The sequence below is a fragment of the Diabrotica virgifera genome, chromosome 7, assembly GCF_917563875.1.
Source record: "Diabrotica virgifera virgifera chromosome 7, PGI_DIABVI_V3a".
In the NCBI taxonomy this organism is placed as follows: Eukaryota; Metazoa; Arthropoda; class Insecta; order Coleoptera; family Chrysomelidae; genus Diabrotica; species Diabrotica virgifera.
In genome coordinates, this window is record NC_065449.1 from 45,008,810 (window position 1) to 45,031,155 (window position 22,346).

At 37.9% G+C, this 22,346-nt stretch overlaps 1 protein-coding gene and 1 long non-coding RNA gene across 2 annotated transcripts in view; one reads left to right on the forward strand and one right to left on the reverse strand.

Annotated features, from left to right (window-relative positions):
• LOC114329221 (intermembrane lipid transfer protein Vps13D) overlaps nucleotides 1-22,346 on the reverse strand; it is a 184,098-nt gene that overhangs the window by 126,981 nt on the left and 34,771 nt on the right. The window contains exons 4-6 of the mRNA XM_028278261.2: nucleotides 16,298-16,546; nucleotides 10,991-11,161; nucleotides 7,901-8,245 (exon numbers count right to left, since the gene is read on the reverse strand). Of these exons, the coding sequence (XP_028134062.1) occupies nucleotides 7,901-8,245; nucleotides 10,991-11,161; nucleotides 16,298-16,546 (765 nt within the window). The remainder of the gene's footprint in view (nucleotides 1-7,900; nucleotides 8,246-10,990; nucleotides 11,162-16,297; nucleotides 16,547-22,346) is intronic.
• The window catches only part of LOC126887921 (uncharacterized), a 75,755-nt gene that overhangs the window by 23,021 nt on the left and 30,388 nt on the right, over nucleotides 1-22,346 (forward strand). The gene's annotated exons all lie outside the window — the stretch shown is intronic.

Below are 22,346 nucleotides of genomic sequence, written 5' to 3' on the forward strand. Positions count from 1 at the left end.
GTCCCAGCGTCCAGCGACTGTGCACCGGGTGAGCGCCGGACACCGCCGCTGGACGCTAAAAAGGCGTCGCAACTGAGGCGAGCAGTTGCGACGCCTTTCGCCCTCAGCAGATGTATATCACCCTCCAACTTCCCTACGGCTACTCTAATCCCTAAAAGTTAATCTCGTCCACCTCAGCATTGTGACCGGGGGTCGATGGGGGGCCCCAAAGCAGTGTGCGGGGGGCTCCGCCATCGGGCTCTGATCACAAATTTCTATTCGAAAACTTCTTCGACATACCCACTACGAGTAGCCGTCATGTCTTACCCGACCACACATCCATTCCAAATCCCGCGTAACAGGGGAGGCAGCAGTTACGCGGAAACTCCAGGTAGCCTGTGAATACAAACTGCCACTGCGTCCGGAGGCAACCGTGAAAAAAAGCCTAGAGGAGTAAACCTCAATAAAACAATCCCCACTATCACGGTGGAAGGCATCGTGCCAAAGATATGAGAGATGCGAGGGTTAGAGCATCACAAACGATCCCTTCGGGATACCTGGCGACCTCCCGAAGTAACCAAGCCTTGGCGTGGTAAGGGCGCACTGCCGCGCCAGACGTATAGTACGTCCCAACTCGTGGGAATTTATATGAGTACCAATAAACACAATTCTGAACAGACGGGGGCGAGTGAAGACGACCATCGGCGAGACACGGACAATGGAACGGATATGGAAAATGAGAATAGGAAAAAACAGTCGCCTGACGACTTGAAATGGGAAGAAGGAATGAACAGTTTTGAGAGGGAGCTCATAAACTCACATAAAAAGAAACAGAAGATGAACAGGTCGACTGCCCCAAAACAGTCGACACTAGTAGGGGATGAAATGCTGGAAAGCAGTGAAAATGATGACGATGAGATAGGGGAGGAAAGATCACAAGAGGAAGTGGAAAAAATAGAAAAAGGATGGCAAAATATTCAGGAGAGGGTGTTAGCCTCTTTCTTGCTTGATGATGAAACCATGAATAAGAAGAAAAGGAAAGGGGACAGTCTAGAGAGAATAAATGATCTGAAGAGGGAGAGACTGGAAGAGAGTATTAAGTTTCCTAACGAAACCAAACAACAAAAAATAAACAGGAAACTCGTAGAGTTAAATATAAAACTAATAGAGATATTTACTAACCTAAGCGAAAAAAAGGGGGAAAAGGTGGAGATGGATACGGAATTAAAAAAACTGTTAGGGGTCATAAAATCCACTAACAACAAAAAAGAAGACGACAGTATAGCCGAAAAAACACAACAAGAAGTAAAATGCGATCACTGTAAGCTAAAAGTGGAACAAGAAAGACAGAGAGAAGAGCAAGAAAAAATTAAAAGGGCTCTAAACATGGGGGGAGGAAAAAAAACCTTCATGAGTATATGTAATAGCAAATGGGAGGAGAAAGCATATATAAAGACAAATTGGGAACAAGGGGGGTTACGAGAAACGGTCGAGAAGAAAACATGTCTGATAGTAACAAAAAAGGATGCGAAGGACAAAGGGGTAGAAAATATAATAAAGGACGTGGGAGAGGATCTGGCAGAAACACTAGAGGAAGTGAACGAGGGAGAAATCAAATTCCTTGAGAACTTTAGGAGGAAAGAAAATAAAAAAACAATTTGGTACACGTTTGTCGCTGGAATAGAAAAAGAAAGTGGTGGCGATATATACGACCTAGCAGAAAAGGCTATAACTAAAATTAAGAAAGAGATGGATGAAACACCAAAGGTTGTACGGGTCGTAGCCGGTAACGACCTTAACAAGGAGATCATAAGGAAAGCCCTCGAATATGTGGGGCGGAGGGAAAGTATCTCATGGGAGATGATAGTAAGAGGGAAGGAACTCGAGGTAGAGAAGAAGTCAGAACAAGAAGAAGCCCTCCTTATAAAGATGGGGGGGAAAAAATATAACGAAGTTCTTAGCGAAATGAGAGAAAAAATCGACATTGGAAAAATCGGTCTACAAGTAGAGAAGTTAAAAAGAACGAATGGGGGAGATCTCCTTGTAAAGTTAAAGGGAAGAGGGGCTGCGGAGAAGTTGAGGGCTGAACTGGACAGCAAAATGAACGGGATGGACACGGCAATCAGAAGAAAAGAGACTTTCTTCACGATTACGCGGTTGGACCCTGGGGTTGGTGAGGAAACTCTAAAGAAAATGATAAAGAGCTATACAGGCGTTCCTGAGAGAGAGATAGAAGTCAAGGTTCTACGAACAAACAGATATGGGGAGCAGGTAGCTACGATAGCCGTACGCCCCTCCATAGCGGAAGAGCTGAGGAGGTACGGCTCAATAAAAATAGGGTGGGTTGTGTGTCCAATAATGGAGAGACACAACCCAGTTAGGTGTTTTAAGTGCCTAAAGTTCGGGCACAACACTTACGAATGCAAGGAAGAGAGCAGGGCGGCGTGCTGCTATAATTGTCTCCAAACGGGACATACCGTTGCAAGCTGCGGTAATAAACCGTACTGCTCGGTATGCAAAGAAGAAGGGCATAGGATGGACAGGATGGCCTGTCCGTCGTACCGAGCCCTTGTATACGGTAGGGGAGGAGAGGGGAACCCCTAAAACGAACTGACCAAACATAAAATAGACTCCCTGGAAAACGAAGGTGGGCCCATATACAGCCCACCTAGGTGTTATTTTATATCTTTAAAATTTATTTTATTTATTTTATTTATTCTATTTTACTCTATTATTTCAATTTTACTAAACCGCTTTTATTTATTGAATTCTTTTACTTTTACATATTTTATCTATATACCGTATCTATTTATTTTATTTATATTAATTAATTTATTTGTTTTAGCTTTTATGCTTTTTAATTTTTTCGAAAGACGTGAGTCCGACGCAGAAACGACCTCTGGGAACTGAACCAAAGTGGACCTCAAGGATCAACCTGGTATACGGATATTGCAGGTGAACGTGGGCAGGGCACGCCGAGCACACGACCTTGTCCACGCAAAAGCCTGCAAGCTAGAAATAGACTTGCTCATCGTCCCGGAACCGAACAAAAAAATAACATCAGCCGGTGGTTGGGTCCAGGATAATGGGAAGAATGTGGCGGTGCTCTTTAGAAATAGGGGTTTGGGGGTGCGTGGTATTGTCAGGGGAGGAAATCATATCCTCATCAAACTGAGGGATTTCAGCCTGCTGGCATGCTACGTGTCCCCAAATATCCCTATGATAAGATACAAAGCAATTGTAGATGAAATAATGAGCGCCGCCACGAACGAAAAAGAAGTGATGATCGCCGGGGACATTAACGCGAAATCGAGGTTGTGGGGTGCCCCCATAAACGACAGAAAGGGGGAAATATGGAATGAATGGATAGCCCAGGCTGGCCTCCAAGTATTAAACAATAACAAACCAACATTCGTAAGGGGGGTCAGCCGAACACATATTGATATTACGTTCGCGAGTGAAGGGCTATCCAGGAGAGTGCACGGCTGGGATGTCCTTGACGATCAGTTATTCACCTACCACCGGTATATACAATACGAAATAAAGGTTAAAGGGGGAATAAGGCGGCCGATAGGACACACGGAGATTTATTTTAACAAAACCAAGTACCTATCGGAGGTCAGGAAAATTAATGAACAAGAGATTTCTGACCTTGGCCAACTGAGAAGAGCACTGCAAAGTGCAGCAAATTTGGCCACCGTGAAGAGAAAAGATAATAAAAAATCCCCCTACTGGTGGACGGATGAGATAGAAGGTCTACGGGAGAGATGCCTCAGAGCTCGAAGGAATTATACGAGAAGCCAGGGCAGCCTCGAGCTCAAGGAAATATATAAAGATCTAAAGAAAACTTTAAATAAAAAAATAAAACAAGAGAAAAAAGAAAAGTGGCAGACCCTGATAAAAGCATTGGACGAAGATATATGGGGCGATGCGTACAAGATCACTATGAAGACGCTGAAAATAATCGCCCCATATAGACTCGACGAAGACCAGCGGATGGAATCAGCTGAGCTCCTCTTTCCTACCAAGGATCATCAAAATTTCATTAAGATATTTCCAACGATGGTAGAGGAGTTCACGGAAGAGGAAGTTAGAATAGCTGGTCAGGAGATGAAGACAGGGAAAGCTCCCGGCCCTGACGGGCTGCCACCAGAGGCAATAAAAATAATAGCAACGGAGAAACCAGGTTTGATCAGAAGAATATACAACGACCTACTGCAGAAGCAAGAGTTTCCCAGGGACTTAAAGGAAGCGAACTTAGTTCTACTCCTAAAGCCTGGGAAACCCCCCGGTTCAGCAGCCTCTTATCGGCCAATATGCCTTCTGGACTGCCTTGGTAAGTTCTACGAAGGGCTTATCAAGAAGAGGCTGGAGGGCGTGTTGGAAGATCAAAGAGTGCTATCAAATCAACAATATGGATTTCGAAAAGGTAAATCGACAGTCGATGCCGCGACCTGGATAAGGGACGCGGCTAAAGCAAGTAAAAAAAGATGGGTGGTCCTTGTTCTGTTGGACATAAAAAATGCTTTTAATTCAGCAAACTGGGGTCACATAGTAGACCGAATAGTCGAATTTGGGGCTCCAGAGTATGTGTCCAACATAATAAAGGACTACCTATCTGAAAGAACCGTATGCATATCGAAGAAAAAGAAGAAAGAAATGACCGCGGGTGTACCCCAGGGGTCAGTCCTGGGACCCTTACTTTGGAATATACTATACAACGGGGTACTAGAAGTAAACAGGCAGAGAGGAGTGAGAGCGATTGCATACGCGGACGACCTAGCATTACTGGTCGAAGACGACATGAATAGGGGAATAATACAAAAAGTAAACGAAGCAATACAGAAGACCGCAGATTGGATAGAGAGAAATGATCTAAAGTTAGCAGTAGAGAAGACAGAATCCATTATCTTGAGGGGACCAAGAAAGAGAGATGACATAATATTTGGATATAAAGGCTCTGTAATAAGACCCCAAAAGACGGTTAAGTACCTCGGAATTATTTTCGACGACAAGCTTAAATTCGGACAACACGTACAAGAAGCATGTCGGAAGGCAGAAGAAAGGACCTCTATACTAAATAAATTTATGCCAAATATAGGGGGTCCTGGATCCCAGAAGAGAATAGTGATGGCACAATCCATCTTATCCATAGTTTTATACGGAGCCCCAGTGTGGCACGAGGTCCTTCGAATGAAAAAGTATAAAGACGTGCTTCTTAGGACACAAAGGAAACCTCTGATCAGGGTGTGCAGCGCGTATAGAACCGTATCAACCATTGCCTTACAGGTGGTGGCTGGGTCTGTACCGGTGCACATCCTGGCCAGAGAAAGAGTCCGAATGTACCAGAGGGGCAACGGGGCAATAGGTTCAGGTCCACAAGAAAGGAAAAGAAGTCTAGAGATGTGGCAGAGGGAATGGGCAGCCGAAGTCGAGAAGGCGGCCTGGACGAGATCCCTGATTCCAGATGTGGTGAGGTGGTATGAGTGCCGGCATCGGCGCGTCGGCTACTATTTCACACAATTTTTGACGGGGCATGGATCGTTCAGGAAGTTTACTCATCGTATAGGGAAAACCGTGGACGATCTATGCCCTGAGTGTGGAGTAGTGGATGACGCGCAGCATGTCGTCTTCGTGTGCCCTGCATACCAGGCGGGACGTACCGAGCTGCAGCTGGGACTGGGATCCCCTCTAGGCGAGCCTCACGAGCTAATTGATAAAGCTATCAATAGCAAGAGAGACTTCGACCTGATCATTGCTTTTGTCACGAAGACAATGAAGCACAAAGAGGAGAAAGAGAGGCGACTGCAAGCGGGATGACCGTCTATTTATTTATTTTTTTAACGTTTTTATTTTTGTGTCGCAGATGGCAGCCAGTGGGGGGAGGATCCTTTACATCCAACCTGCGCTGTCTGTCTTATTTTAACTAGTTTTACTTATTTATTTATTTTATCTTGTTTTATCTTCTTATTTACTTCTTCAATCTTATTTATACAATATTTATCATTTTAAATCAATTTTATTACTCAAATGTGTTGCGTGTTGTAAGCGGTAGTCAGCAGGGGGAGGACCTTTTACATCTAACCCATGCTGACCGCCTTTGTATTGTTTTGTTTACTTTCTGTTTTGTCTTGTTTTAGTCTGTTTTTTGTTTTGTATCAGGTAGTGGGGGAGGATTTTTACACCCAACTTCACTGACTGCTTCCTGTTAACTGTAGAATGAATGGGTATGAGTGTGAGTGCGAATTGATGAAAGCACGAATGTTTGGAGTTGCTCGTAACTGTCGACTGGTATCCTTTTGCTAGTTCATGTTTGATTGGGGGCACCCCGGTCGCCCCACCCGCACATGGGCTGCACGGGACGGTCGTCTTCACCGACCGGTCTTTGTGCGGGGTGTGTGCGGGACGGGGCGGCTGAGTGGCCGCTTAATCTACGGAGTGCACGCAGAGGGTGCCCGGGGGGAGTTATGAGTAAGGTCGACGGGTCAGACATGCTCGCCAAGAGCGGTTCCAGACCTGTCGGCTGGAGGAAGAGGAGGTGAGTTTAGTCGGTAGGCGATTCGACACGGTGAAGCGTGACGGATCGAATCCGACACACCTGGGACACCTTCCCAGACGGTCTTTTGAAGATTCTCACCTCCCAAAAAAAAAAAAAAAAAAAAAAAAAAAAAAAAAAAAAAAAAAAAAAAAGGATCGGTATTACAGAGTAATGGGGAAATAGATGGAGATACATGTAATACAATTATGGTTGGATGGATGAAATGGGAGGAAGCGAATGGTGTGTTCTGTGACAGAAAAATTCAAATGAAGCTGAAGGGAAAATTCAATAAAACAGCCATACGACCGGCCATGACGTACTGAATGCTTGACAGTTAAAAGAAAGGACAGCGAATGCATGTGGCGGAAATGAGAATGCTTAGATGGATGAATGCAGTAACAAAGAAGAATAAAAAAAAGAAAAAAACAATAAAATCCTTTATAAAAGGTATATTTGTTAAAATCCCTAAAATGAGCTACATCACAGAACTAGTTTTCGATTGGTTGACCAATCATCATCACTGCTTACGTGAAGTTTACATGCTAACCACCAAGATATAGTTTTACAAAATATGTGGGTCAAAACCCTTTACAAGTAATCCGTCAAGGAAACATCGGTTAAAAATGCTATCTTAAACATGGATGTTTAAAATATTTCATTAATACGCCCCAGGTAACATCTGAGCTATGGTTTGACTTGTTCACATGGTGACAGTATGAACAAGTTAAACCATAGCTCAGATGTTACCTGGGGCGTATTAATGAAATATTTTAAACATCCATGCTTAAGATAGCATTTTTAAACATCCATGCTTAAGATAGCATTTTTAACCGATGTTTCCTTGACGGATTACTTGTAAAGGGCTTTAACCCACATATTTTTGTAAAACTATATCTTGGTGGTTAGCATGTAAACTTCACGTAATCACTGATGATGATTGGTCAACCAATCGAAAACTAGTTCTGTGATGTACCTAGCCCTTTTTAGGGATTTTAAATATATACCTTTTATAAAGGATTTTATTGTTTTTTGTATTACATGGTATACAGCCAACTACAGGAAAACTTTTTCCTTGTGGATTTTTAAAGAAGAATAACATTAAGAATAAGTATATTAGCGGAAGTCTAGGGGTGGCCCCAATTGATGCCGAAATGAGAGAGCATAGGTTGAGGGTTTGGTCATGTTCAACGTCGAGACGTTAATCAGTCAATACGAACACTTAGAATCAGACGCTTAGGCAGGACATGGCTAGGGATGATGACTAGGGAAACATTAGCGATTAGAACACCCCCCTTAACTTTCGACATCAACTTTGCGATACTAAGGACACTTACGTAATAGATTGCGCTCACAGTTAATTTAAATACATAAACAATGTCTTACCTTTTTCAAAATCTTCAAATCTTCGTATTCTCTACCCCATTCAACTTCCTCTTTGATCTTTTTCTCATCTGCGGAAAGCGTCATACTCGGCGCAGCCAAAATCTTCTTACATATCTGAACATACTTCACGTTCTCCCTGGCCTTTTTCAAGCAAGATTCCCAAGTAGGTTTGGGTTTACATATAGACGGCTGTTTCCCTGTTGGATAGAAACAACTTATTGCGTAAAACCACCATGCTCTGGCGTCGTGTTTGACGGATTGCATAGGTTTGTAACGACGGTATTTGCGAAGTCGATTTATATCTTGTAAACCGTGGATACAGTTCACTATTTGGTTGTATTGCCACTAAAAGAATTAAAAAAACTTATGATAAATCTTATTTCAATGAAATAAATGTAGAGATAAATATCGTAACGAATTTACAGACTGCCAAATGTAGCTTTGTCTTTCAAGGTTGAAAGTCATACAGTAAAATCATTTCTTAAAGTTATTATAGGACAAAATAAAGTCAATTTGATTCCTAACAATTATAACTGCTCAGATTGCGGGTGATTTCCAAGTGTGTAGCCTTCTAGGATGTTGTTTGAAGAAGGTGTTGGCTGTGAACAGGTTGTTCTCTGCGCAGAACTGTATAATTGTATCTCCCATATTGTTGCTGGTACCGAGACTGCATGCTCCTATGTCGTCTCCTTCAGCACAACGGCCAATTTTGACGTTAAAGTCACCCATGATCATCGTTATCTGCTTTTTTGCTTGTCATGTGTTGGAACGTAGAACTGAATTATTATATTTAGGTTTCTATGGATTCTTAGAGGGATCAAGTCTGTCAATGATTGCGCAATTTTGTCCGATACTAATATAGTATATACTCAATTTATTTATTTTCCAATTTGACCTTTTTCTTATTAACGTGCCCTATCAAGTCCCCTTGACGTTGGCGATTAACATGGCGAAACTGTCTCTGTCTCGAGCTATTCTAAATAGTTGCTCTGCTTTCTTTATGCCTGTCCAGTCCCTGATATTCTTCAACCAAGAGGCCTGTTTTCTACAAATTCCTCTGCGTCCTTCGATTTTACCCATCATAATAAGTTGAAGATTATTATATCGGTCTCCCCTTACTACGTGTTCAAAATAGGTCATATTTCTACATTTGATATTATCAAGCAGCTCGCGAGTAGCATTTGCTCTCTTAAGGTCTACCACATTTGTCAGCATAGCCGTCCATGGTATTTTTAGTGTACTTCTGTGCCGCCACATTTCAAAGGCCTCCAAACGATTAATGGTGGATATGTTTAATGTCCATGGTTCGACACCGTATAAGAGGACTGACCAAATGTAACATTTAATCATACGCTTTCGAAGTTGAAGTTGCAAGTTATCATTTCAAAAGCATGACCTCATTTTTAAAAATGTTGTGCGGGCTATCTTGATTCTACATTTTATCTCTTTATCTGGATCTAGTTATTCAGTAATATGGCAACCAAGATATTTAAAACTGGGTACTTTAAATTATATGACCATCAACATATAAAAGTGAATCTTGATGAATTTGACCTTATAATCTGTTAAATCTAGTTTACTTGTTTAAAATTAGATCAATATTAAATTTTCTCTATAGATTTCACGACACTGTTAAACTAAAGTCTATTTTCTTGACAAAGCGACTAGCTAAGATTTCACTCTCAACTTGCATTGTAAATACCTTATCCCTTTAGTAGTTTGATGTAATATAGGTAGGTAAATAGGTTGATGTAGGTCTTTCAGCTTTGATAAATTAGCCTCACTCGTCTTAGTAAGATGTAAAACAGTTTGCCACGGTCCTTCAGCATTCGACTTCGTATACATCCATATAACATATAAGCCCATTTTTGCATTTGCGACCCAAGACTATTTTCCTTTTTTTTCTGTTTTGAATGTTTGTATGAAATATTCCATGGAAATACTTTTTCCAAATAATCAAATAATACGGCTATTCCACACAGATATAAGTACCAGTTTAGTACCATGTAACTGTTTTATTTGCCTCGTTAGGGTTATTTATGAATACCTGTTACTAATTTTGTATTTTTTTAACCTTTGGTTTCACTGCTAAATCTTCAGCTCCCTTGATTAGAGATCCGATGTTAAACACTGATGGACCAAGTTTACATCGTGGTCGGGGCTGTGTAACGTAGCGAAACGGTTCTATTTTTCAATTTATTTATTTTTTCTAATTTTGTACGACAACCCGTATATTAAATTATTTCTCTGTGGTACTTTCTCAAGATATTTTTTATGACCACTCTACAAATTAATTTTTATATATAAACTAAAATAATATTGAATATATTTTCAATCCGTTTTTGACATTTAGATCCGTGTTCCTCCTTTTAGTCTTTCTTTTTGTATTATGAGCATCCCATTTCTGTTTTTAAAACAAATATTCAAAAAAGTGGCGCTCATTTTTGTGAACAATTGTTTTTTTTCTTTTTTTTTTAATTTTTTTGTTTATATCGATGTACGGAGGACTGGACGCTGACAGAGACGCTCATGAAAAACTAGAAGCATTCGAAATGTGGGTGTAACGACGCATTCTTCGTATATTCTCGACCATATCACCAACATAGAGGTAAACAGAATTGAAAAAAAAAAGAAATCGTGAGTCAATCAAAAAAAATTTTAAATATCTAGGCCCTATATTGAGATACCGCCTATTTTAATTATTGGTTATCTAGGAAAAAATAACAGTAGGTGAGGGCAGACAGGAGAAGATTGCGGAAGTTTTCCGGATAAACATCGGTCGAACTATTCAGAAGTGTCGTAAGCTAGATCAGAATTGCCATGTTAATAGCGGACTGGGCACCTGAAGAAGAAACACTTTTCTCGTATTCACTACTTCCCTAAACGACAAAGCCCATTAACTATAAGCACTGAGAAATGGTGCCTTCGAGACACAAAGTGTATCAGAGTCCTGAGCCAACTTCCTAGTAGTTCGGTTTACTGTTATGTTACATGATATTACTCAAATAGTCTCCCTGAAATCAAGGTTATTAATATTAAATAAAATGGTAGGTGTCATAAAAAATGTTTATAAGATATTATGGTACTTACATCAACTAAAGATAAATGTACTTCTTCTAATAATAGATCACAGACATATCTAGGCATGGATGATCTTAAAGGTTCCGAACTTCTGTTTCTTTTTAAATGAGCTTGAGCACTTACCGCGGGTAACACATAATTTCTTGTAGTTTTTTCTAATTTATTTCTACTCATAGCTTCCTGAAAAAAGTGTAATTGAAAAATTAGATATATATAATAAAATAACGTGTGTATAGTTTATTTGTAATATATTTCTTTAACCCCTTAACGTGCACACTCGAGTTAATTCGAGAGCGCTAAACTGACCAAACTGTGCACACTCGAGACAATTCGAGCGGCGATGTACTTTATGTTTCTACAATTTTGCACAGTCGAACGCAATCGAGAATTGAAAATAACAATGTGAAAGCACAAAAAAATCGTTTTATTGATATTTTTATCATTTACATGGGATTGTAAGTTAAAACAAGCTTACTTATTCATGTATAAAATATATCATTTTTCTACTTATAGGCGAGGAAATGAAGCAATAAACCTACCAAATTTATGCAGTTGGATGAATCTCAATGAAACTTTTTGTATTCAATTCGTAAGACCCTTAGGAAACTTTGTGAACAAAAATGATGATGAGCAAATGAAAATTGCATTATTGAACAAGGATAATGCATTTTCCAAAGGCATTTCGAAGTGAAAAAAACAATAAATTTGTAATTTGGAAATAATTATTGAAAGGTGTTTTAAAAGTGGAAATATTATTTTTACTGATGTTTATTCTGAAGTGGGAATGCGAAAAGAAAGATAAAAAGTCGGTGTGCGTGTAATATTACAATATTCGACTATTTTCTGCAATGTTATCAAAATCCAAAATTGCAACAAAAATTTTGATTGTTTTTGTATTATTGTAATTTTCTTGCCAAGACAACGTTCTAAATTGTGTTTTTTTAATTAAAAAAAAATGATATTTTTTAGCCGGTCTTTAAAAAAAAAACTATGCATTAAGGGGTTAACATCATTAGATATCAAAACTATGTATGTACATAACCTAATAATCTAAGTTACACAGTATAAGTTTAATACGCAAGTAGCTCTTTTTTCCTTAAACATACTTACACAACATGCAGAGACATGAATATAGACCGTTAACAATCAAAAGATGATCGAAATTCCGGGACTTGCGAACAAGACATACGCGTTATCACAGAACTCTAACAGACCTAGTAAAAAGTCGGTCTCGAGAATCCATGGTTAAAAACCTGAAGAGGTGGCCAATCTGCAGAAATATTTCGTTCTACAGTTTCCAAAACTATAATTGTCATCTGCAATTAAGAAGATTAAAAAGAAGAAGGAACAAGGGTGGAATTTTGGAAAGCAAGGAATTTTGGATTAATGCTTTATTTGTCACATTTTCCACCTTACTTGCTTACCCCGTGACGTTACAACCCTTCGTGGGTTTTAGCCGACTCGACAACGTGCCTACACTCTTCTCTGTCTTGAGCAATCTCCACGCCCATGGCATTCAGATCTCCTGCTATATTATCTCGCCACTGGAGTCGAGGGCGTCCACGTGGTCTTCTTCCAGTTGGGACTTCTTCCCATACCAGCCTTACTGTTCTTTGGTCAGAATGTCTTCTAAGGTGTCCTGCCCATTGTAGTCTTTTGGACTTTATTTCTTTTATGTTGGCGTCTGGATATAGTTCTTCGAGATCTTTGTTAGTTCTTATCATATATTGTCCTGCTGCTTCATCAAGCACAGGCCCAAAGATCTTCCTTAGGATTTTTCTTTCCCAAACAAGTAGTCTCTCTTCGTTTGCCTTTGTATGAGAAATTTTTTTTCTTCTAATTTTTTCCCCTTTCTGGGGAAAACACCACCTTTGCCTGTTCCTAATACTAGATTTATATCATAATAAAATAAATGTTATATTTCAACAAGTCGATTTTCAATGCTTCCATACGTCTAATCTAATTTCTACAGATAGAAAAATTCTGAGAATTACCTTTTCACTCCAAATAAGTTTAAAATCCATGACATTTTCATTCTATATTATAATATCCATGTCTATTTGTTCCAAATATTTCCTCACATTTTGCTCAAAAGCCGATTTCAAGTCAAAGGTTATAGAAGGTCAACCATATAATTCAATGATTGTCACTAGACTTCACCTTTTTATATCATTTCTTATGACAAGGTTTTATACCTTTTTCTTATATGCCCTTTCCATGTGTACTAAAAAAAAGTAAACCATCTGACCAAAGGTTTTTTTTGGTATTCTTTTAGTCATTGGAGAAGAAGAAGATGAGTCCAATTTGTCTTTAATTTTTTTTTTGGTAAATGGAAAAGTAATAATTTGGAATTTTTGGGTCAATTTTTTTTGTTGGATATGGGTATGAAGTTTATGTTAAGTTTCTGGTACTATTAAGGATCTCCTCGTCGAGACAAGTACATTCCACCCCTAAGGTTGGGAAAACCGGAAGATACCGTACTTGGGTCTCCAATCGTCACTCTCGTAGTAGGTTGGAAACGAATCACACCGTCACTAGTAAAGAAGCAACAGGTTTTTATAAATAAATTTGCCTTTCAATTTTTTCTAATAATATTTTTTTCAATTTTCTATTTTGTTTTTTTGTCAATAACATTTAAATAATTCTAATAATAATATATCTTCCTTTTTTTTCTTAAAACATAATTAACATATCATATTCAATATTTTTCAACAAATTTTATATTTATAGTCTGGGGATTATAAACTATCTGGGAAGGTACTGTGCACATTATCTGAAGTTTGTTCCCTTATTTAAAACATTTATTTCATGTGTCAGGTATTATACTCAGGTTTGTCACCTCCGAACAAATACGAGATGGTCAACCAATATTGTAATCCTCATTAATAATAAATTTTGTTAAGTATACATACCTATTTGGATCAATCAACTGGATTGATATAATAAATTCACTACATATTTTTTTTTCTTACGGTAAAACCTGCGTTGTCGACAGGAGTGTACTAGTCTATTACGTTGGGTAGTTAGCTAGTGTATAAAATTGTATATAGGGTTTATAGGTATTTTTTTGATTAAATTTGGTTGTACATACTTATATGTTTTATTATCCTACCATTTCTAGTATCTATAAAAAGTATTAGTTAGGTGCAGCAATATAAGTCACTCGGCGAAGCATTCATTAAATACTTCCCTGGTGCCCCAACCGTTCTCCGTAATATCTTCTCGGTCAGTAGTTCTCTTTCTTTTCATTACTCCTTATATTGATTTATTTTCTTTAACATTCAAGTACTTCATTAGGTACCGTCTTATTAACTTATTAGGGCATGCAAATTGGCCTAATCCTCCCCTGAGCCCTACTGATAAAGTCTCTTGAATTTCCAGCTAGCCTATTTTCATAAAACTTCAAAAATTAAGTAAACTACCCCTTCAAAGCTTATATCTATTCTGTTACATCACACCTTATTCGTTACAATCGTCCACGCTTCGCTTCCATACATCACTACGAGTCGTATGATTGTTTTATATAGTTGTATCTTTGTACGTCTTGTTAGTTGTTTCGATTTTAGGTTTTGAAGGGCATAAAGGCATCTGTTGCCGGCTTGTATCCTATTGTTTATTTCTTGTGATCCGTTATTGTCTTCAGTTATTGTTGTTCCAAGAGACCTAAATTCTCTAACGCGTTCAAAGTTAAAGTCATCGATGGTGATGTTCTGACCGATCCTCTGTCTGCTTTGGTTATTGAGGCTCATATACATATATTTAGTTTAATTTTCATTGATTAGGAGCCCCATCTTCTCTGATTCCTTCTCGAACCTGACAAAAGTTTCCTTTATCCTTAATCTGGTGTTTTGTAAACAGTAAGTTTGGTCCTTCTCGATGAACTGTAGTCGGTTTTTCGATTCTTGCACTTTGACTATGTGTTCCAGAGCTAAGTTGAAGAGTTGTGGTGAAAGTTGTAGTCCATTGTTTATTTCAAATGTATCCGATTATTGTCCAACTCTCACCTTACATCGTAACTGTAACGTGAGATACACATCCGTATCAAACTGACTAGTTTTTTGAAAAGTTAAGTTCCTGCATCGGCGTCCACAGTCTAGCCCTGCATACTCTATTAAATGCTTGTTTTAAATCTATGAAAAACTGATGAAGCGTTTCATCAAACACGATCAAACTCCCAGCATTTTTTCATTATCTCTTTTATTGTGAATATCTGGTCAATTGGCGATTCGGATTAAGATCGCAGCGCCAATGTGGTATCAAATTGAACCGAGCTAAGGGGCCATTGTGAAGTGTGAAGTTAGTCGTATTGATGACAGTGGAAAAGCTACCGGCGCCGCGTCCCACTGTTTACATATTGTATGTTGTATTTGGTTGTATGTTTAGTTTTGTGTTTTAGTTTTGTTCGTTTATCTGTGTTTTTCTTTTAAATTTAATTATATTTTGTACACAAAACACAATTAACCTTTAACGCGAAACAACAAATAACGTAACAACAAACAAAATAAACAACAACAAACGAGTAATATACAGCAACAAGTAAACGTGATTAAACCATAAACAAACAAATTCTCCCAACCTAAACAATATGCCGGATGCCATGCCTTCAACCGTCAACGTGAAAGAAAATAAACAATGGCCCCTTAGCTCGGTTACTGTAATATCCTCCAGAGGGCGTATTGCTTAGGACGAGATGCCAATAGTAGAGCGGCCCAGTCTAAATCTGAATTGATAATCCCCAACGATGTCTTCTGTGTATATTTTTTGGTTCTTTCTAGCATGATGTTTACAAAGACTTTGTAGGTGGGATTTCGGAGTGTTATTCCCCGATAGTTATACATTGCTTTTTGTTTCCTTTTTAGTGGGTTGGTAGAATAACCCTTTCTTTTCAATCATCTGGCATTGTTTCCTCTCGCCAAATGTCTTGAATTTCTCACCTAGCGATTATTATGTGTTCCAAATTTGAAACAATGAATTCACGTAATAAACCTTCGTTTGCATAACTTGCAAATCGAAAATAACTTGCATTTTCTTTGTTATCGAAACTTTGTTGTTTGATGATTTTTTTTCGTATTTCGACTATTTACAGTATACTAATATGTATATAATTGTACTCACCATAGTGACAAAGTAAAGTTATACGGAAGTTTCTATATTTTTTTACGTTTTGTTTTATCTAAATTTCTATGCAATGAACAATTATAATTATTATAATGTGCTTAGCTAAACCGTAACATATCTATATTAGAAATATCTTAGAAAATATATTTAAACTCACATTATGTACATTCATAAAAAAAAGGAAATTTTAGTACTTACTGCAAGTTTTGCCACATTTAATAAAGACAACGATTCCGATTCGTTTAAAACCATCCAATAGAAGCCAAATTCTTTTAATTCGAGGATTTTGAAGGAATCCTCATTTGGACTAGGATGTACAAACTTTGGTAGCCAATTCTGATCACAACTCTGTGCTATCAAAGATCCTAATGTTATTCCACAAGCGAATGTTTGATCTGGAAGACTAACGGAATCTTCGTATCTGATATGCACATCTTGAACTCGTAACTAAAATATATAGGAAATAATTAGGATTATATAGTGTATGTACATTAGATGTGATGTTATTAAAATATCTAAAAACTACATTCTGAAAGTAATATATACCACGTAGTCATATACAAGCCATTTCTAGTGTGTAAAAATAAACAAGAAAAACGTTAAGAAAAAAAATCTCATAACAATACATATTAGTAATTGACTGATCATTATTTTAGAACTAGTCGGTCATTTCAATCACCTAGGTCCTAGGCAGTGTTTCCCAAACTTTCTTAGACCAGGGAGCCCTTTTGTCAAAAAAAATAGTTGAACTCATTATCTTATCATACCCATACCCAGTTCCTTTGCCATTTAATAACATTGCCAAATCAAGGCAGAGATATAATACGCCGTTTAAGATTGGGTACAGTTGTTTAATACAAAAAAATTATTTTACTTGCAATTTACCCAATTGCTACGAGCAATTTACCCAATTTCTTCCTTCTTACGTTTCCCTTCCGTATTTCATCAAGAGAAGGCGCTATATTCTGGGCGGGTCGCGGACGTTACAATCAATAAGCGATTTTTTCATCATCAACAACTACAAATGAAAAAGCATTACTAGCAAAGTATAGAGTTGCATATCGCATTGCAAAAACCGGGTGGGATCTTTGCCTCTCCCTCCCATTCAGACCTCATTAATGCCTTTCTTCTCCATTCTCCATTGTCTTATATAGTTCATTTACAGGCCAGGCCGTCTTTACTCAACCATCTCGTTCTGAGTCTTCCTATCGGCTTCCATTGTAATATTTTCTTTGTTGACTTTTTATCTCCTTGTCTCTGGACATTTCCCAGCCATGACAGTCTCTGACTTTTAACAAAGGACCCCGCACAAACTTTATGGAAAATAGGTCCCAGTGGATTTCATTCATACTTTGAGAAAATACTCTTTGAAGCATCCTGATAAAAAGTTATCATGGGCACAACTCAATCGTATGAAGGATTTTCAAGATATAGAGGCCCAAACTCGGAAAATTATAAGATTTACGGGGTATTCCAATTCCGTGAGTTACTGGTTATTTGGCAGCATGTAGAAGTTTGGATCAAGGAAAAGTGCTAGTAGTCTAGGATTTTTTCCTGGCTATCCAATGGCGACCTTTACTTTGACCTTGACCTTCAACGGACGTCATCTTCTAGAGTTTCGAGGGTTTTCGGCATTCAATTGATATAAACAGATTACTCATGGGTTTTTGGGATCGCTAAACACGAATATGCCATCAGAATTTCCCACCGGATGACGTGGTGGCCAGGGCCTCTGCAAGGGACGTCATCTTCTAGAGTTTCGATGGTTTTCGGCATTTAATTGATGCAAATGAATTACTGGAGGGTTTTTTGAGGTCGCTATACACGAATATGCCACCAGAACCGACTCCCGGAGCACCTGATTTCCAAGGTCAATCAAAGGGGCTCCTGGAGTTTCGACGGTCTTTGGTAATACATTAATGCAAACGGATTAGTTATGGGTTTTTGGGGTTGCTGATCACGAATACGTGATCAGCACAGACACAGGAGCACCTGGTGCCTAAGACAGCATGCATACTACCGAACATGCACTATGGCACGTCATCTTCTGGAGTTTATATATATTTTTTTTACTTTCTGCATCAATTTAGTACCGAAAACTCTTGAAACCCCAGAAGATGACGTGCCTTAGGCACCAGGTACCCCGGTGTCTGTTCTGATGGCGTATTCGTGTTAAGCAACTCCAAAAACCTATGAGTAATCCGTTTGCATCAATGTAGTACCAAAGACCCTCGAAACTCCAGGAGCCCCTTTCAGCGACCTTGGAAACCAGGTGCTCAGGGCACTTCTGGTGGCATATTCGTGTTTAGCGACCTCAAAAAACCCTCCAGTAAATCATTTGCATCAATTAAATGCCGAAAACCATCGAAACTCTAGAAGATGACGTCCCTTGCAGTGGCCCTGGCCACCACGTCATCCGAAGGTCAATTCTGATGGCATATTCGTGTTTTACGATCCCAAAAACCCATGATTAATCTGTTTATATCAATTTAATGCCTAAAACCCTCGAAACTCTAGAAGATGACGTCCGTTGAAGGTCAAGGTCAAAGTAAAGGTCGCCATTGGATAGCCAGGAAAAAATCCTAGACTAATAGTACTTTTCCTTGATCCAAACTTCTACATGTTGCCAAATAACCAATAACTCACGGAATTGGAATACCCCGTAAATCTTATAATTTTCCGAGTTTGGGCCTCTACATCTTGAAAATCCTTCATACGATTGAGTTGTGCCCATGAGAACTTTTTATCAGGATGCTTCAAAGATTATTTTCTCAAAGTATGAACGAAATCCACTGGGACCTATTTTCCATAAGGTTTGTGCGGGGTCCTTTCACAATATCGTGTCATTAATTTCATTCGTTAATCTCATCGTTTCTTCTGATTCTCCATATTATGCTGCCTTCCCCTTGTGACGGTCCGAAAGTCATTATTATTTTTGCTCCACCCTGTATACTCAGTCCGTTAATCATGTGTTGTGTTTCAGAGTATTACGTAATTCGTTTTCTCACGATGTTGGATTGATTTTATGTTCTCAGGAATTTGGCGTAGATAAGTGCCTCGAGTTTACTATACTGAGAAAAACGGTCTGTCTTTATGCAGAATATAACGTGATTGTCTTTGAGTGCCTCAGTGATGCTTTATGGAAGCTCGCCGACAAAGAGCTAAATTATTTTGGAGACTGACATATGCCAGGATGTCGCTGTTATGTTTATCTAATAAAGATTAAGTCGCTCTGAGTTGTTTATACAGGGTGTCCCGAAAAGATTGGTCATAAATTAAACCACACATTCTGGGGTCAAAAATAGGTTGATTGAACCTCACTTACCTATATACAATACTGCACACAAAAAAAGTTACAGCCCTTTGAAGTTACAAAATGAAAATTGATTTTTTTTCATATATCGAAAACTCTTAGAGATTTTTTATTGAAAATGGACATGTGGCATTCTTATGGCAGCAAAATCTTAAAAAAAAATTAAAGTGAAATTTGTGCACCCCATAAAAATTTTATGGGGATTTTGTTCCCTTAAACCCCCCAAACTTTTGTGTACGTTTCAATTAAATTATTATTGTGGCACCATTAGTTAAACACAATGTTTTTAAAACTTTTCTGCCTCCTAGTACTTTTTCGATAAGGCACTGTTTATCGAGATTTTTTGAATATTTGTCGAATCCACCACATAGTTGTATAAGGTTAAGTACGATTATAGAGACCTGTTAATAATCTGAAAATTTATTTATAATTTACGTTTTTAGGTATATTTTGAAAAAGAAACCACATCTCGATAAAAGGTGACATCAAAAAAAGACTAAGAGACAAAAAAGTTTTAAAAACACTGTGCTTAAGTAATGGTACCAAAATAATAGTTTAATTGGAACGTACACAAACATTTGGGGGGTTTAAAGGAACAAAGACCCCATCAAATTTTTATGTTAATATATTAAAAAATAAGCAGCATCTCGATAAAAACTGACTTAGCGAAAAAATACTAGGAGGCAAAAAAGTTTTAAAAACGTTGTGATTAACTAATGGTACCACAATAATTAATTAATTGGAACGTACACAAAAGTTTGGGGGGGTTTAAGGGAACAAAACCCCCATAAAATTTTTTTGGGGTAGACAAATTTCACTATAATTTTGTTTTAAAATGTTCCGGCCATAAGAATGATACATGTCCATTTTCAATAAAAAATCTGTAATAGTTTTCGATATATTAAAAAAAATCGATTTTCATTTTGTAACTTCAAAGGGCTGTAACTTTTTTTATGAGCACATTTGTACTAAGGTAAGTTAGGTTCAATCAAACTATTTTTGACCCCAGAATGTGTGGTATAATTTATGACCAATCTTTTCGGGACACCCTGTATAATACAGCAAGTCCACACGTGCAGTATTGCAACGTTGCGGAAAATGTGAGAAAGTAGTTAGCTGAGACAAATCATCAGAATTTCGTTAATTGAATCCTATTTGCGAGAGAAAGAGTTATTGCCTTTGAGGGCGTGGTTGAAGTTTGCTTAAATCTTTTCTATTCGTTTTGAAACGAAGAGTGGAAATTGGCGAATTTTTTTATTGGTAAAACCGGACATGGTTGAGTAGGATGGAAAAATGGGGAGGTGGGATGAGTTTTTGGTTGTACATGAGTTCGAAGTATATTGGTGATCAGTTCTAAGTAGTCGAAAAGAGAGATCAGTTCTAGAAAGTCTAGAATAAGAAATTTGTGCCTTTCCGTCAGCAGGCTCTTTGCCTTGCTGACGGAGAAAATTTTTGAAAATAGTTCCATGGAAAAAATTAGTTTGTATTTAGTAAAGTTTCTTTGGGTTTTTGTTCCAGAGCCGAAGTAGGCTCAAGTGGCTGCTGTGATCGTAGATAATGTAAATTCTCGACCGTATTTTGTGTTCCTAGTGATGGATTAAACATATCCATTAGTTTTCTTTTGTCGAAAAGTTCTTCGTTTCTTTCAATTAAATTTAATTATTAACAATAATAATAATATAATATACAAGTGTTGCATACAATAAACGAACAATGGAATTTCATCTCTAATATAATTAATAACTGTACTTTGTCTGCAAAAATGAGTGTCGTTATGTGCCGTGACATCAGGACAATGTTTACAATTTTATTTAACATCTATTAAGAATCTACGCCCCTAGGTCTCTGAAGACTTGAGCTACCGAGGTATATCAAAAAGTTAAGTAGCACCAAGTATATTTTTATATTTTGTTTAATTTGGCATTTAACGTGTCGAGCTCCTCTTCTTTCTAATTCTTTAATGCTATAAATTTAACGCCCATTCGTGGGACTGCTACAAAGATGTCACCCACCGTGTTTGGGGCATACTTAGTGCTACACTCTGGCACAGGGCCGTATACTTTTCTCAGCATCTTTCTCTCGAATATCCTGAGTTGCGCTTCGTCTTTTTTTGTCGTTATCCTAGCAGGGGCGGCCCGTCGGGGTAGGCAAGGTAGGCGCCGCCTAATCTCTTCAAATGTATAATAATATAAATTATTAATATAAATTACTTATTTCAAAATTGTTAAATTTTGACACAATACCTACAATAAAAAAGCTATTTTTTAATTTCTCTTCGAAATTGTAATTATTGTACACCCCTTGTAGTAGTAGTATTAAGATTCTAAAATATATTCATTGAAAAGGCACTTTTAAACTGCGCCTAGAATAGAACAACGATGCAACAGAATTGATGTGCCATCTCGCTCTTTACGCCAGCTAAAGCCCTTAAGTTCTGGCGGTACTGGTCCATAATTTCCACGAATTTTTTAGGAAGTTAGACACCAGATTTCGGAGCCTACAGGCCTTCAACATAACAAAGTCGCTCACATCTCAGTTGATTCTCTTGTGTGTTGTGAAACTATTTAAATTGTTTTTTGATTTGGGCTGTTAGTAGGTTAAGTATTCAATACAAATAGGTAGGACAATATAAATTTGTTTATGAAAAGTGAATAATAAACAGGCAAATTTAAGATTGGTCTATTGAAGGGTATTTTAATTTAGTAATAATTCCCCAACAACAAATAAATCTGTGAATAGTTATTGGTGGAATAAAATTTATCAGTCGATTATTTCAATAGGCCGGCCTTTACCAAATTTAAAAATTTTATCAACAGATAAGAAGAAAGACAATCGACCATTTTCGAGATCGTTTAAAACAATATGGTATGATAACCATACATGGTTAAGCGGAAGTTATTTTAAAAATTCACTTTTTTGTTGGCCTTGTCTGTT